This window comes from Antechinus flavipes, chromosome 4 (genome assembly GCF_016432865.1).
Source record: "Antechinus flavipes isolate AdamAnt ecotype Samford, QLD, Australia chromosome 4, AdamAnt_v2, whole genome shotgun sequence".
Lineage (NCBI taxonomy): Eukaryota > Metazoa > Chordata > Mammalia > Dasyuromorphia > Dasyuridae > Antechinus > Antechinus flavipes.
The window spans coordinates 364,303,445-364,319,862 of record NC_067401.1 but is presented as its reverse complement, the minus strand read 5'-3'; the positions used below and the strand labels follow the sequence as shown (position 1 = coordinate 364,319,862).

Below are 16,418 nucleotides of genomic sequence, written 5' to 3'. Positions count from 1 at the left end.
AGTGGGGTCAAAGTCAGAGGGAGCAGAAAAGCCATCATACAGGACCAGACCGAGACATCCTGGCTGCCTAGCTGACTTCTCCCCTGTCCGAGACACTTGGGGCTCCTCCCAGAAAGAGGCACAGTTGTATTTCTCCCCCCCAATCTGTCATTTCCTCTTCTCCCCTTCAATCCCCTGTGACTGCCTGCGAAGGGGTGGTGGTTGTAGTGGGGTTTCCCAGCTCATTTCCGGTTCTTAGCCCTACTACCTCAAGTTCCCAAACTACCTTGTTCCCCTTTTCTCCTCCCTCAGAGGGAAGCCTCTTATCCCAAGGCTCAAATTAAGAGAGGCTATTCCCCAACCTTTGAGTCTCTATCTAGATCTTCCTCTCCTAATAGGTTTGAGATTACCTTGATAATCTGATTCCAGATTTATTCCCATAGAGAAGATTTAATTTGCACATTAATTATTTGTGGCTAAGAGGAGAAAAAGCTCCAGAACTGAGGCCTGCTTTCCAGTTTTGCTCTTGCCCTCTTCCTCAGCTTTTCCATCTGTTCTCTATTTTCTGATGCTGCTGCTTATCCTCTACAGTCAACACAGAGCCCTCACTTGGTTCCTTGAATCAGAATGTTTAGGGTTTCTTTGGAGGAGAGTGAGAAGGGAAGATACTGGGCAGAATGCAGAGTAGTTGGCAACAGTAACATTCATGTGAATGATCTGGGGTCTTAGTGGATGGCAAGCTCAATATAAATAAGCAATGTAAGATGTCAGCCAAAGGAGTGGATGCCATTGTAGGTCTATTAGAAGTCTAGTGTCCAAGCTAAGAGAGAGAGAACAGTTACCCTGTCCAGTAACGGGTCTATTAGGAGAGATCTAGTGTCCAAGCTGAGAGAGAGAACATTTACCCTGTCCACTAATAGGTCTATTAGAAGTCTAGTGTCCAAGCTGAGAGAACAGTTACCTTGTCCATTAAAAGGTCTATTAGAAGTCTAGTGTCCAAGCTAAGAGACAGAGAACAGTTACCCTGTCCAGTAACGGGTCTATTAGGAGAGATCTAGTGTCCAAGCTGAGAGAGAGAACATTTACCCTGTCCACTAATAGGTCTATTAGAAGTCTAGTGTCCAAGCTGAGAGAACAGTTACCTTGTCCACTAACAGGTCTTAGAAGTCTAGTGTCTCTTTGTCAAAGAAATCCACTTCCATCAGAATACATCCTCATACAATATCGTTGTCAAAGTGTAAAATGATCTCCTGGTTCTGCTCATTTCACTTAGCATCAGTTCATGTAAGTCTCGCCAGTCCTCTCTGTATTCATCCTGCTGGTCATTCCTTACAGAGCAATAATATTCCATAACATTCATATACCACAATTTACCCAGCCATTCTCCAATTGATGGGCATCCATTCATTTTCCAGTTTCTAGCCACTACAAACAGGGCTGCTACAAACATTTTGGCACATACAGGTCCCTTTCCCTTCTTTAGTATTTCTTTGGGATATAAGCCCAATAGAAACACTGCTGGATCAAAGGGTATGCACAATTTGATAACTTTTTGGGGCATAATTCCAGATTGCTCTCCAGAATGGTTGGATTCGTTCACAACTCCACCAACAATGCATTAGTGTCCCAGTTTTCCCGCATCCCCTCCAACATTCATCATTATTTTTTCCTGTCATCTTAGCCAATCTGACAGGTGTGTAGTGGTATCTCAGAGTTGTCTTAATTTGCATTTCTCTGATCAATAATGATTTGGAGCACTCTTTCATATGAGTGGTAATAGTTTCAATTTCATCATCTGAAAATTGTCTGTTCATATCCTTTGACCATTTATCAATTGGAGAATGGCTTGATTTCTTATAAATTTGAGTCAGTTCTCTATATATTTTGGAAATGAGGCCTTTATCAGAACCTTTAACTGTGAAGATGTTTTCCCAGTTTGTTGCTTCCCTTCTAATCTTGTTTGCATTAGTTTTGTTTATACAAAGGCTTTTTAATTTGATATAATCAAAATTTTCTATTTTGTGATCAGTGATGGTCTCTAGTTCATCTTTGGTCACAAATTTCTTTCTCCTTCACAAGTCTGAGGGATAAACTATCCTATGTTCCTCTATGGAAGTGGATTTCTTTGACAAAGAGACCTAACTCAGTTTCAATTGATAAATGATGGACAGAAGCAGCTACACCCAAAGAAAGAACACTGGGAAATGAATGTGAACTATCTGCATTTTTGTTTTTCTTCCCGGATTATTTTTACCTTCTGAATCCAATTCTCCCTGTGCAACAAGAGAACTGTTCGGTTCTGCACACATATATTGTATCTAGGATATACTGCAACATATCTAACATATATAGGACTGCTTGCCATCTAGGGGAGGGGGTGGAGGGAGGGAGGGGAAAAATCGGAACAGAAGCGAGTGCAAGGGATAATGTTGTAAAAAAAAATTACCCTGGCATGGATTCTGTCAATATAAAGTTATTATAAAATAAAATAAAAATTATATATGTAAAAAAAAAGAAGTCTAGTGTCCAAGCTGAGAGAGAAAACATTTACCCTGTCCAGTAACAGGTCTATTAGGAGAGATCTAGTGTCCAAGCTGAGAGAGAGAACAGTTACCTTGTCCACTAATCAGATCTATTAGGAGAGATCTAGTGTCCAAGCTGAGAGAGAAAAGTTACCTTGTCCACTAATCAGGTCTATTAGGAGAGATCTAGTGTCCAAGCTGAGAGAGAGAACATTTACCCTGTCCACTAAAAGGTCTATTAGGAGAGATTTAGTGTCCAAGATGAGAGAGAGAACAGTTACCCTGTCCACTAACAGTCTATTAGAAGTCTAGTGTCCAAGCTGAGAGAGAGAACAGTTACCCTGTCCAGTAACGGGTCTATTAGGAGAGATCTAGTGTCCAAGCTGAGAGAGAGAACATTTACCCTGTCCACTAATAGGTCTATTAGCAGTCTAGTGTCCAAGCTGAGAGAACAGTTACCTTGTCCACTAACAGGTCTTAGAAGTCTAGTGTCTCTTTGTCAAAGAAATCCACTTCCATCAGAATACATCCTCATACAATATCGTTGTCAAAGTGTAAAATGATCTCCTAGTTCTGCTCATTTCACTTAGCATCAGTTCATGTAGGTCTCTCCAAGCCTCTCTGTATTCATCCTGCTGGTCATTTCTTACAGAACAATAATATTCCATAACATTCATATACCACAATTTACCCAGCCATTCTCCAATTGATGGGCATCCATTCATTTTCCAGTTTCTAGCCACTACAAATAGGGCTGCCACAAACATTTTGGCACATACAGGTCCCTTTCCCTTCTTTAGTATCTCTTTGGGGTATAAGCCCAATAGAAACACTGCTGGATCAAAGGGTATGCACAGTTTGATAACTTTTTGGGCATAATTCCAGATTGCTCTCCAGAATGGTTGGATTCGTTCACAACTCCACCAACAATGCATCAGTGTCCCAGTTTTCCCGCATCCCCTCCAACATTCATCATTATTTTTTCCTGTCATCTTAGCCAATCTGACAGGTGTGTAGTGGTATCTCAGAGTTGTCTTAATTTGCATTTCTCTGATCAATAATGATTTGGAACACTCTTTCATATGAGTGGTAATAGTTTCAATTTCATCATCTGAAAATTGTCTGTTCATATCCTTTGACCATTTATCAATTGGAGAATGGCTTGATTTCTTATAAATTTGAGTCAGTTCTCTATATATTTTGGAAATGAGGCCTTTATCAGAACCTTTAACTGTGAAGATGTTTTCCCAGTTTGTTGCTTCCCTTCTAATCTTGTTTGCATTAGTTTTGTTTGTACAAAGGCTTTTTAATTTGATATAATCAAAATTTTCTATTTTGTGATTAGTGATGGTCTCTAGTTAATCTTTGGTCACAAATTTCTTTCTCTTCCACAAGTCTGAGAGATAAACTATCCTATGTTCCTCTATGGAAGTGGATTTCTTTGACAAAGAGACCTAACTCAGTTTCAATTGATAAATGATGGACAGAAGCAGCTACACCCAAAGAACACTGGGAAATGAATGTGAACTATCTGCATTTTTGTTTTTCTTCCCGGGTTATTTTTACCTTCTGAATCCAATTCTCCCTGTGCAACAAGAGAACTGTTCGGTTCTGCACACATATATTGTATCTAGGATATACTGCAACATATCTAACATATATAGGACTGCTTGCCATCTAGGGGAGGGGGTGGAGGGAGGAGAGGAAAAATCGGAACAGAAGCGAGTGCAAGGGATAATGTTGTAAAAAAAAATTACCCTGGCATGGATTCTGTCAATATAAAGTTATTATAAAATAAAAATTATATATGTAAAAACAAAGAAGTCTAGTGTCCAAGCTGAGAGAGAAAACATTTACCCTGTCCAGTAACAGGTCTATTAGGAGAGATCTAGTGTCCAAGCTGAGAGAGAGAACAGTTACCTTGTCCACTAATCAGATCTATTAGGAGAGATCTAGTGTCCAAGCTGAGAGAGAAAAGTTACCTTGTCCACTAATCAGGTCTATTAGGAGAAATCTAGTGTCCAAGATGAGAGAGAGAACAGTTAACCCAGTCCACTAACAGGTCTATTAGAAGTCTAGTGTCCAAGCTGAGAGAGAGAACATTTACCCTGTCCACTAAAAGGTCTATTAGAAGTCTAGTGTCCAAGCTGAGAGAGAGAACATTTACCCTGTCCACTAAAAGGTCTATTAGGAGAGATTTAGTGTCCAAGATGAGAGAGAGAACAGTTACCCTGTCCACTAACAGTCTATTAGAAGTCTAGTGTCCAAGCTGAGAGAGAGAACAGTTACCCTGTCCAGTAAGAGGTCTCTTAGGAGAGATCTAATGTCCAAGCTGAGAGAGAGAACAATTACCCTGTCCACTAACAGGTCTATTAGGAGAAATCTAGTGTCCAAGATGAGAGAGAGAACAGTTAACCCAGTCCACTAACAGGTCTATTAGAAGTCTAGTGTCCAAGCTGAGAGAGAGAACATTTATCCTGTCCACTAACCAGGTCAGATCATATCCAGAGTTAAATTTAACACAATTGTTAAATTTGGAGTACCAAAGGACTTTGGAAAGCTGGAATGTGTTCAGATAAGGGCAACCAGAACAAAAATGGACCTAGAGATCATGCTATTTGAATGACATTGGAGAGAGAGTGAAGGGCTTAGGGTCAGGAAGATCCATTATCAAATCCAGTTTCTAAAAGCCTCTGATAATCACTAACTGTGGGACTATAGGTGGGTCACTTAATCCTCAATTTCATCATCTGTAAAGTGAGATGTTAATACTGGTGGTATTTTTCTCTGGGAGGACTGAGATACTATCTCTCAAATGTTTTGCAAACTTTAAAGAGATATACAAATGTCAGCTGTTATTATTGTCAGTTTAAAAAAATTGAAATTGTTTATCCTGGAGAAGACTTAACAGCATTATAGTAGTTATTGATTTGTGTGTTTGAAGGCCTGTCATATAAAAGGATTAGACTTTCTACTTGGACTCCAAAGGCTAAACAGGTAGCAAGAGAGAGATGCTACAGAGAAGATAAGGGAAATCTTCGTCACAGTTACAGCTATCAGAAACTAAAATGGGTCAATCGTGAGCTGGAAGGTAGTGAGTTCTCTGTTACTGGTAGCCTTCAAACAGAGATTAACAAGCCACTTATAAGTTATGTTGCAGAGAGGATTTCCTGTTCTGGTATCTATGGGGTTGGACTTGATTGCTTCTGAAGTCCCTTTCAAAGCTGAGATTCTGGGATTCTAATATTCTGTGACTAAGGCTAAACTCATACAGCCCTTTCTGACTTTTTTTCTTTTCTTCTCCTACCACCCCCCCCAAAAAAAAATTAGAGAGAACTGTTTTGCCCAGAGGAGAGGGGATGATGGTATAGAAAAAGGTCTGGACATCAAGTATCTAAGATATGTCCCTGACCTTGTCTTCCCTACCTTAATTTACTTTTTATCTTTTCATTGATTTACTTGGATATCTTTGTTCACAACTGCTATTATTCTCTCTGCCTTTTCTTTCTAACCCATAAATTTTTTGGAGTCTCAGATCTGTGTCCCTAAACTCTGGGATCTCCAACCTCACTCCCACTTTTAATCCTTTTCTTTAATCCCTTATCACTATATCTGAATTCCATCTTCTTGACTGTATTTCACTGGTCTAGAGTTGTTGTTGTTGTTTTGATCTCTTATCTTTTTGACCTCCTATCTTTACAATATTTAGCTAATTCTGCGTGATCTTGGTTAAAATGCAATTTTATAAAGCATATATTATCTATAAGGGACTGTGCTAGGTGATGGAAATATAAAGAAACACTTCTTGCTTGAAGGAAGTTTAAATTCTCCTGGGTTTGGAAGGAGCAGGGACAGCAAGAGCAGCAATCCAACTTATACTCAGAGAAGTATCACAAAAGACAAGGAGTAATAGAAGCAAAGGAGAGATCTAGAAAAAATCCTAAAGGAATATTTGAGAAAGGAGACATTTTAAGTTGGGGGTGGGAGTAGGAATCAGTGATAACAATTGGATTAAAAAGGATCATGGGGAAAGTCTCACCCCAATAGATTTTTAAAGAAAGAGAAGGCTTCTGAGAGGTAGAGACGAGGCAGTACATTCTAGGCATGGGGGGTATAGCCTGTATAATGCACAGGGGTGACTAATAGAATGTCAAGTTTGGGGAGTAGCTAAGAGATCATTTAAACTGGAATGTATAATCCATAAAGAGAAGTAACATGAAATAAAATGAGAAGGAAGGCCTGAGGCTAAACTATGAAGGGCTTTAAATGTTAGACTGAGGAATTCAAACTTATATCTTAGTCACTGAAGGTTTTTGAAGGGAGAGAGCTGAAAGTGGAGAAATCAATTAGGAGTCTATTAGAAGAGAATAATCATGAGGAATAAAATATGAGGGTGGTTGTGTGACTAGAGAACAGGGAACAGATATGAAGTGGTAGTTGAATTCATTGGATTTGTCAACTGCTACCTGGAGGGAGGGACTGAATGAGAGGGAAGAGTCAAGGATAACCCTGAGATTCAAACCTAGATGCCCAAGAGGAAAGTGGCCTAGAAATTGGAAAAAGGAGCAGGAAAAAATAGGTTTAAGGACAGAGATGATGAGCTCTTTGTTGAATGTGTTGAATTGGAAATGCTTTTTGGACATCCATTTGGAGATGTCCATTAGGCATGAACATGAAGACTTGGAGAAGGAAAATATACAAATTAGGTTTTGTGTATAAACTTTAGTGTCATTTGAATACAGATAATAATTGAACCTTTTGGAATGGATGGGATCACCAAGTGAGAGATTGTAGAGAATAATAATAGGAGATTTCAGGATTCAAAGTTGGAAGAGACTTTAAAAATCCCCTAGTCCAAAATGCTTCATTTTTAAAATGAGGAACTAAGACTTGGAGACGGTGAAAGAAATTTCCAAAGGTCACATAACAGAATAATGATTTGAACCTAAATGCATTAAAAATGATAACTGAATCTGGGAAGACAATGTGTGTAAAGAAAATAAAAGAACAAAGGGGCTGACCTCGGAAAGAAACTGAAAGGGTGCAAAATAGATGGAAGAGATGGAAGGAATATGATGAATCTGCAAAGGAAACTTAAAAGAAGCAATCAGGAAGGATTACAGCTCCCTACTATGTGCCAGACACTGTCTTGAGAGAATGGTGGTACAGACTCTAAGGAAGAAAGGAGCTCTTGAGAAAATAGGCAGTTAATAATAATAATAGTTAAAAGCTACCAAAAAAAAAAAAGTCAAGGAGAGGGGTAGCTAGGTGGTGCAGTGGGTAGAGCACCAGCCCTGAAGTCAGGACCTGAGTTCAGAGCTGACCTCAGATACTTAAAACTTCCTGGCTGTGTGACCCTGGGCAAGTCACTTAACCCCAATTGCCTCAGGGGGAAAAAAAATTCAAGGAAAATGAGCATCATAAAAAGTCTATTAGACTTAGCAATGAAAAGATCATGGGTAATCTGTAAGGGCAGTAGAATTGTGATGTCAGAAGCCAGATTTTAGCATTTTCTTATTGGTGCAAAGAATGAGAGGTGAAAGAATGCTCCCTCAGCTGAGAGAGAAGGATTGGATTTGGTAAGAATTTGAGAGAAAAGAGCTCCTGACTCTTCTGGTTTCTAAACTTGAGAGAGAACACCCCAACTTTCAGACTTTTCTTCAAGAAAAGGGCCTCAGGGAGAGAAAGACTCCAGGAAGAAACATGCAGAGCAATGAGTACTTTGATCATGTCTCTATCCCCAGCTTACCTCACTAGACACTTCAGGGAGTTTCCCAAAAAGTAAATTCAGGAACTCTTACTGGAAACTAGAAAACAGAAAAAAAAATAGGTCCTTTGTTTTCCCAGGCTCTTGCCAAATCTGCCCCTAAACAGGAGCAAAACACTAATAATCATTTTCTATCAATAAAAAATGATCTTGTGCCTGAGCTCCAAGTTACAGGAATGATTAGGTATGTGAAGGAAAGAATATAATGCCTATTAATTGAAAAATTAATTGTAATTTTTAAAGTATAATTGAGTGGTAGGGAAGCAAAGTTACCAAATGTTTGCAACTCTTCTTAGGATTTTATCAGTAAAATGGAGATTAGTATGTTACCCTGAGATCAAATAATCAATTAACAAATTTATTAGTCATCTACTCTGTGATGAGATACATAGAGCAAAAAATTACCAAACAGACAAAAAATTAGTTTTTGCCTTTAAGGAACTTTCATTCTATATGGAGAAACAATAGTACACATATAAGTAATTATAAAGTATATGCAAAGGGTTAGGTCTCTTTGTCAAAGAAATCCACTTCCATCAGAATACATCCTCATACAATATCATTGTCGAAGTGTATAATGATCTCCTGGTTCTGCTCATTTCACTTTGCATCAGTTCATGTAAGTCTTGCCAGTCCTCTCTGTATTCATCCTGCTGGTCATTCCTTACAGAAAAATAATATTCCATAACATTCATATACCACAATTTACCCAGCCATTCTCCAATTGATGGGCATCCATTCAATTTCCAGTTTCTAGCCACTACAAATAGGGCTGCCACAAACATTTTGGCACATACAGGTCCCTTTCCCTTCTTTAGTATTTCTTTGGGATATAAGCCCAATAGAAACACTGCTGGATCAAAGGGTATGCACAGTTTGATAACTTTTTGGGCATAATTCCAGATTGCTCTCCAGAATGGTTGGATTCGTTCACAACTCCACCAACAATGCATCAGTGTCCCAGTTTTCCCACATCTCCTCCAACATTCATCATTATTTTTTCCTGTCATCTTAGCCAATCTGACAGGTGTGTAGTGGTATCTCAGAGTTGTCTTAATTTGCATTTCTCTGATCAATAATGATTTGGAACACTTTCATATGAGTGGTAATAGTTTCAATTTCATCCTCTGAAAATTGTCTGTTCATATCCTTTGACCATTTATCAATTGGAGAATGGCTTGATTTCTTATAAATTTGAGTCAGTTCTCTATATATTTTGGAAATGAGGCCTTTATCAGAACTTTTAACTGTGAAGATATTTTCCCAGTGTGTTGCTTCCCTTCTAATCTTGTTTGCATTAGTTTTGTTTGTACAAAGGCTTTTTAATTTGATATAATCAAAATTTTCTATTTTGTGATCAGTAATGGTCTCTAGTTCATCTTTGGTCACAAATTTCTTTCTCTTCCACAAGTCTGAGAGATAAACTATCCTATGTTCCTCTATGGAAGTGAATTTCTTTGACAAGGAGACCTGAGTTTCAATTGATAAATGATGGACAGAAGCAGCTACACCCAAAGAAAGAACACTGAGAAATGAACGTAAACTATTTGCATTTTTGTTTTTCTTCCCGGGTTATTTATACCTTCTGAATCCAATTCTCCCTGTGCAACAAGAGAACTGTTCGGTTCTGCAAACATATACTGTATCTAGGATATACTGCAACATATCTAACATATATAGGACTGCTTGCCATCTAGGGGAGGGGGTGGAGGGAGGGAGGGGAAAAATCGGAACAGAAGTGAGTGCAAGGGATAATGTTGTAAAATAATTACCCTGGCATGGATTCTGTCAATATAAAGTTATTATAAAATAAAATAAAATATTTTTAAAAAAATATATGCAAAGGAGACACAAAGTAAATTGAGGGATGGCAGTAGCAGCAGGGTGAATCTGGAAGGGCTTCCTGTTGGAGGTGACATTTGAACTGAGATTTAAAGGGAGTTAGGGACACTAAGAGATTATTAAGATAAGGAAGGAGTGTATCCTGGTTTCATTCTATATGAAGGCCAAGAGATGGAAAATGAAATATTTTATAAATGGAACAGTAAGTGGGCCAATTTGGTTAAAACATGGAGTGTGTGAGTAGGTAATTAGCCTGGGAAGACATCTTAAGAACATGAGATCATAGCTGTAGAGCTGGAAGTTAGTCCATATCCATCATTTTACAAATGAGGTTTAGGGAGGTTAATTACTTTCCTAAAGTCACAGAGAATATGTCAGAGAAAGGACAGAGATCAATTATGAAAGGCTTTGAACATCAGGCAGAGGGGCTTATACTTACTTTGTTCTAAGGCAGGAGTCAACAAACTATGTCCTGCCATCTGTTTTTATATTTTACCTATTTGTAATATTGCAGGCTGTATAATGGGGCAGCCAGGTAGTGCAGTGGATAGAGTACCAGCCCTTAAGTCAGGAGGACCTGAATTCAAATCTGACCTCAGACACTTAACACTTCTTGGCTGTGTGACCCTGGACAAGTCACTTAATTCCAATTGCCTCAGCACACACACACAAAGATATATACATATTGCAGGTCTGGCTATGGTCCTTTGGCCATAGTTTGCTCACCCCTGTCCTAGAGACAGGAGGAAGTCACTGGAGCATGGAGAGGGAAGAGGTCTTGATATGGTCAGACTTATTCTTTAGAAATATCCCTTTGAGGAGAGGGTGGAGGGAGGGAAGGGAAAAGTCGGAACAGAAGTGAGTGCAAGGGAGAATGTTGTAAAAAATTACCCATGCATATGTATTGTCAATAAAAAGTTATTAAAAAAAAAAAGAAATATCCCTTTGGTAGTAAGTGGTAGAAAGATTTGGAAGGGGAAGACACGATGAGGGAACCTCATCAGGAAACTATTGCAACAATCTAGATGAGAGGTAATGGACATTCTCACCTAGAGTAGCCACCACATTAATGAAGAAGAAAATGAGACATCTTGCATAGAACTGAATGGAGCAGAACTGTCAATTAGTTGATTGGACTGGGAAGGAGAGAGAAGAGGAAAAAGATGTCCCTTATGTTAGGAACTAGAGGGAATGAAAAGATGAGGTTGCTTTTTATAAAAATAGCAAGAGTAGAAAGAGGATTTGGATTTGTAGGAAAGTTAATAAATTCTGTTTTGGACTTGTTAAAATTGAAGTGTCTGTAGGATACCCGGTGGGAAATGTTCCATAGGAAGCTGATTCAGGACGAGGTCTCAAGAGTAAGACTGGAGCAAAATACATAGATCTGGGACTCATCTGTGTAAAGACATTAATTGAATCCCTGGGAGATTATGAGATCAACCCAGAGATGATATAAGGAGATAAAAAAAGAGGACAACAGCAGAACCTAGGGGCATACCAAGGTGAGGGGGTGGACCTGGATTAGATAGCAAAGGAGACTGAGAAGGAGCAGCTAGACAGAAAGAGAATCATCAGGGAGTGTACAAAAATCCAGCTAGGGTGAAAGTTCTTTGTATGTTTGTTTAGATTAGGGAAGAATTAAAATTGTAAGCAGTTATACAAGAAGTTATAGATAGGGAGAGACTGAAAATGAGGAGAGAGGAAATAATAGCCAATGTAGACTATCTAGGAAATGGAACCAAGTCTAGAAATAGAGGAGTCAGCGTTGGAAGATAAAAGGAGCCTTTATTCTCTGAAGCTGGAGAATAAAGGAAAAGAATGAATTAAGCTGAAATAGCTTGTGAGGTATCGTATAGGGCAAATGATCAGGCTCAATTTTCATAGTAAAGTTTGGGAGTGGGAAGATAATAATCAAATAAAAACGAAGAGAAGAATTGCCACTTAACTGGGAAGACTCAGTTGAAAACAGCATGAAATTTGCATTGGTTTTCAGTGGCACAGTTTCATGGCTTGCTTCAGCACCAGTAAGCAACTAGGAGAACAGTCAGTCAGTCTGCAAACATCTATTAAGCACCTACTACACTTCAGATTAGATAGTGGATAGGAGTCCAAGCCCTGGAGTCGGGAAACCCTGGGCTCAAATCCGACCTCAGACACTAGCTGTGTGATTCTGGTTGCCTCAGTTTCCCCTGAAAGAGGGATCTGAAGTAGGCGATGGCAAACCACTCCAGTATCTCTGCCAAGAAAACACCAAGTGGGGTCATGAAGAATAGGACATAGCTGAAGTGGACAACAACAGACCAGTGCTAAGTGCTGGGAATACGAAGAACAATAAAACAGGGGAGAGGACATGGGCAAGGAGAGGGAGAAAGGGTTGAGGGGTAGGGAGACAGGAGAGTGCCCCTCGAATTGACTAAACACAGATTAGGAAGTGGATGAAGTGCGGGCTTGAGAGGATGGGTAGGAATGGAGGCACTGGAGATCAGAGCTGAAAGAGATTTCAGAGGAGTAAGGCAATGGGGAATGTAGGACAGGAGCTTGTGACTGGAGAGGAGAATTTAACATTTCAGAATCATGGGACAAAGGAGTAACCATCCCTGTAGGTAACAAAAGCACAATGTAGATGTGCTTATCTCATCGGTATAATGAGGAGATTAGTCTCTAAATCTTTTCCAGCTCTGAATCCTGAGATCTTAGAATCCCTTCAAGCCACGTCTCTAATTCTATTGTTCTGAGAATTTCCCTAACTCTGACCTTTCACTTTCTAGATTTCCCAGATCTTTTTCTCTGAAGCCAAAGATTGAGCTCTCCTCTTCCCTGGCCCCTTCTATTGAGATGTTTTTATTTTCTATTTACTTCTCTGTGTACATGTTTCCCTTTAGCAGAATTGGAGCAGGCACTATTTAAGAAACTGTAGATCTGGTTATACAGTTTGTTTTTCTTTTTAAGTATACAGTAAATTCATCCCATAACTTTCAAAGCTGTCCTGCTTATCTATATTTCTGACTTACTTTCTATTCTCTTCTATGCATTAAAAAAAAAAAAGATGCCTCAATGATCCTCTTTTCTTTTGTTGAATTGAAAGGACGTGATTCTCTATATCTGATCTTCCGTCTGATCCTGATTCTGATCCTTCATCTCTCTTCTGTAGGGTTAGGAAGCAGGGTAATTTAGTAGAAATTATGGTCAGAAAACCTGGTGCCCTTGTTGCTTACTACCTATAGGACTTTGGGCAAGTATGGAAACCTCTGCAATACTTGGTTTCCTGGTGTGTAAAATAGAGAATAGACCAGGTGACTGTGAAAGCACTGTTTAGCTCAAATTCTAATGGACTTGGAGAGGTATGAGGAAAACAAGGCACACGATTGATGATTTCAAGTACTTGCGGGGTTACTATATAAACGAAATATCACAAGTCATACATTCAATTTCCTCCGTGTGGTTTCTGAGGATAGAGCCAGATCAAAATTATAGAGGCAAATTTAAGACTTTCCAACAATTAGAGTTCTTTAAAAAGCAGAAAGACTATATCTAAAACAGTGGGCTCCTCATCCCTGAAAAGGATCAGACAGAGCTTTATGTCAATTTGCTGGTAAAAGAATAGGCCACATTGGGTGGAATGTTGGAGCAGATGACCTTTAGAATCTCTTTCAACACTAAGGAATTTATAATTTTTTGTTTCTAACTTTTAGCATCTTTCACCTCTCATCTCTGTAATAGGGATTCTCCAGTCTTCCTGATCTCTCTTTGCTCTTGACAACCCTTCTCCCTGACCCCTCTCTATCTTGTCTCTTCTTCCTGACTTTCCTCAATCTTTCTAAGCCACAAGCTTTCTCATCTCTTAATCCTTATCTTTCTGGGCCCTTTCACGCTGAACACCATCTCTTCCCTCCTTATTTCTGACTCATCTTCCTGATCAATATTTATGATGTCTGTCTCCTTGACACCCCAGCTTTTCTTATCTTTTATTTCTTAAACCTCTGATCTGGGTCCAGTTCACGTCTCATTTCCTATCTCTCTGTCTCTGACTCTCATACTTCCAATTTCTACCTTTTTTCCCCAACCTCTCATCTCTCTGAATTTGCAGACCCCCGAACCTCCCCGTTTCTCCCACGTTCCGTTTCTCTGGCCATCTTCCTGACCCCTGCCTCTGTTACACAGCCTGTATCCTCTCTGCATCCGCCTGACTCCTGCCCTTCCACTTACCTCAATTGCTCTGACCCTTCCGTGTTTCCAGTGCCCCAGGTTCTACGCAGCTGTGCAGAATTCGTGGAGGAGCACGGAGTGGTGGATGGCATCTACCGCCTCTCAGGAGTGTCTTCCAACATTCAGAAACTCCGGTGAGTCAAGCAGAAAGGGGTCGGGACTTGAAGTTGGGGAGAGGAGTAACTCAGGAAGGTAGAGAGCTCGTAAAGGTGTTGTCTCAAGGAAGCCTCTCTGAGATTTCCCCAGAAAATGTTAAGCCCAAGTACACAAAAAAAATACCACTTACCACCGGGACTAACTCCCTAATCTGATGATAAAGCATTTTTACGGACACAATTTCATCTGATCTTTAAAATGGGCCAGTAATGTAGATAGCGCTTATCATCACCATTTTGCAGATAAGAAAACTGAGCCTCAAAGGGTTTAAGTAATTTGGTCCAGGTTACACTGCTAAGTGTCAGAATTAGAATTACAACCCAGGACTTCTGACAACTCCTCCACGACAGCGTCTCCCCGGAACCCTTTCTCCTTATCTGTTGTCTCCTCAATCCACATTCCCTGATTGCCCTGGAAGTGGGCCCACTGGGCCTGTTGACTCTCCCCTGTCTGCAGGCAGGAGTTTGAAGCAGAGCGCCGGCCGGATCTTCGGAAGGACATCTACCTGCAGGACATTCACTGTGTCTCCTCCCTCTGCAAAGCCTATTTTCGGGAACTGCCGGACCCCCTGCTCACCTACCGGCTCTACGACAAATTCGCGGTGAGTGACAGCTGGAAAGGGACAGGGTGACACAGGATGGATGCTTTCTAAAACCTCCACGTTCCAGGGGTCTCCCTCCAAAATCCAGCACCGGCTCGGGCGGTTCCCCGACCCCGGGAATCCCCGGAAAAAGGATGTTTCAACCCAGAGTACCAGGAACCTATGGCTGTTTCCAGAGTTGACCATGACAGTATGATAAGGGAAACAAACACCAGACACAGATCTAGTTTGTGCCGCGTCTTGTCCCCGACACTTTCTCTTCACTCCCTCCGTCATTCTTCTTTTCCACATGCGCTCTCTTTCCTTCTTTGAATAAAACTGAGAAGGTGGGTTGGGGGGGGGGGTGTAAGAGTGGTTACAGGCACAGACTATGGCTATTTGTGGAGCCCAGAGCATCTCCCCCCTCCCCACATACACTTATACACCTGTCCCAGAACATTGCCCCAGGTCTGAGCAGCCCCCAGGCCATGATTCACCAGAGCCCTCCCCTATTTGTTTATTTATTTCATGAAGTTAACCAGAAAAGACAGGTGAGATCCAAGCCAACGTTTCATCAAATAGTGACCCTCAAAGATCCCCTGGTTCCCACGGAGATACGCTCTCCCACCAGTTCGGGGGAGGGCACATATACACACAATACATATGACCAGGGTACACAGTGACATGTATAGACAGTGGATGTGCTTACCTGGGCAGTTTACACCTTCAGAGCCTCCATTGTTTCCTGGTGAGGTCATGTTGCCTTCTGCTCAATTCTGTAGGCACTGCATTTCTGCTCTCTACTGTTTGCCCTGGTCTCTAGCTAGAATTACTTAGTTTCCCTCTGCTACCATCTGCTGGGGTGCTGCAGCTAATAGAAGTCTGTTCCAGGTCAGGAAGGGCTGAAGCTCTCAGGGTCTCTACAATCGAAGGCCCTGATAGCAGGACTCAGCCGGTAGCCAGCAAAAACTAGTGAACATTTCCAAGTTAATATGAAGTCTGTCTTTCTGATTACCTCTCTGTTCTTCTCCCCATGGAGCTCTCGTTCTACCCCACTATTTAAATTGGGATTAGAAAAAGTATTTTTGGGTTTTTTCTCCAGATGAAGCTTTAATTGTCAGCCTGAGTCTCCTCAACCCATTTCAAACTAACAAAGCCACCAAAGAGTTTTGTGTGACTTCCAACTTCATCATTCAACCGAAACCACTCTCTCCAAAATTGCTTATGACCTCTTAACTGTCAGGTGCAATAGCATTTTCTCAATCCTCTTTCTTCTTGACCTCGGGGCAGCCTATTACACTGTCAATTACTCTCCATAATACTCTCTTCTTTCTAGATTTTCATGACCCTTCTCTCTCCAGGTTCT

The 16,418-nt window shown here is 40.5% G+C and overlaps 1 protein-coding gene across 1 annotated transcript in view; it reads left to right on the top strand.

Moving 5' to 3' along the window:
* ARHGAP30 (Rho GTPase activating protein 30) overlaps nucleotides 1–16,418 on the top strand; it is a 30,571-nt gene that overhangs the window by 887 nt on the left and 13,266 nt on the right. The window contains 2 exon segments of the mRNA XM_051998210.1: nucleotides 14,348–14,450; nucleotides 14,929–15,073. Of these exon segments, the coding sequence (XP_051854170.1) occupies nucleotides 14,348–14,450; nucleotides 14,929–15,073 (248 nt within the window).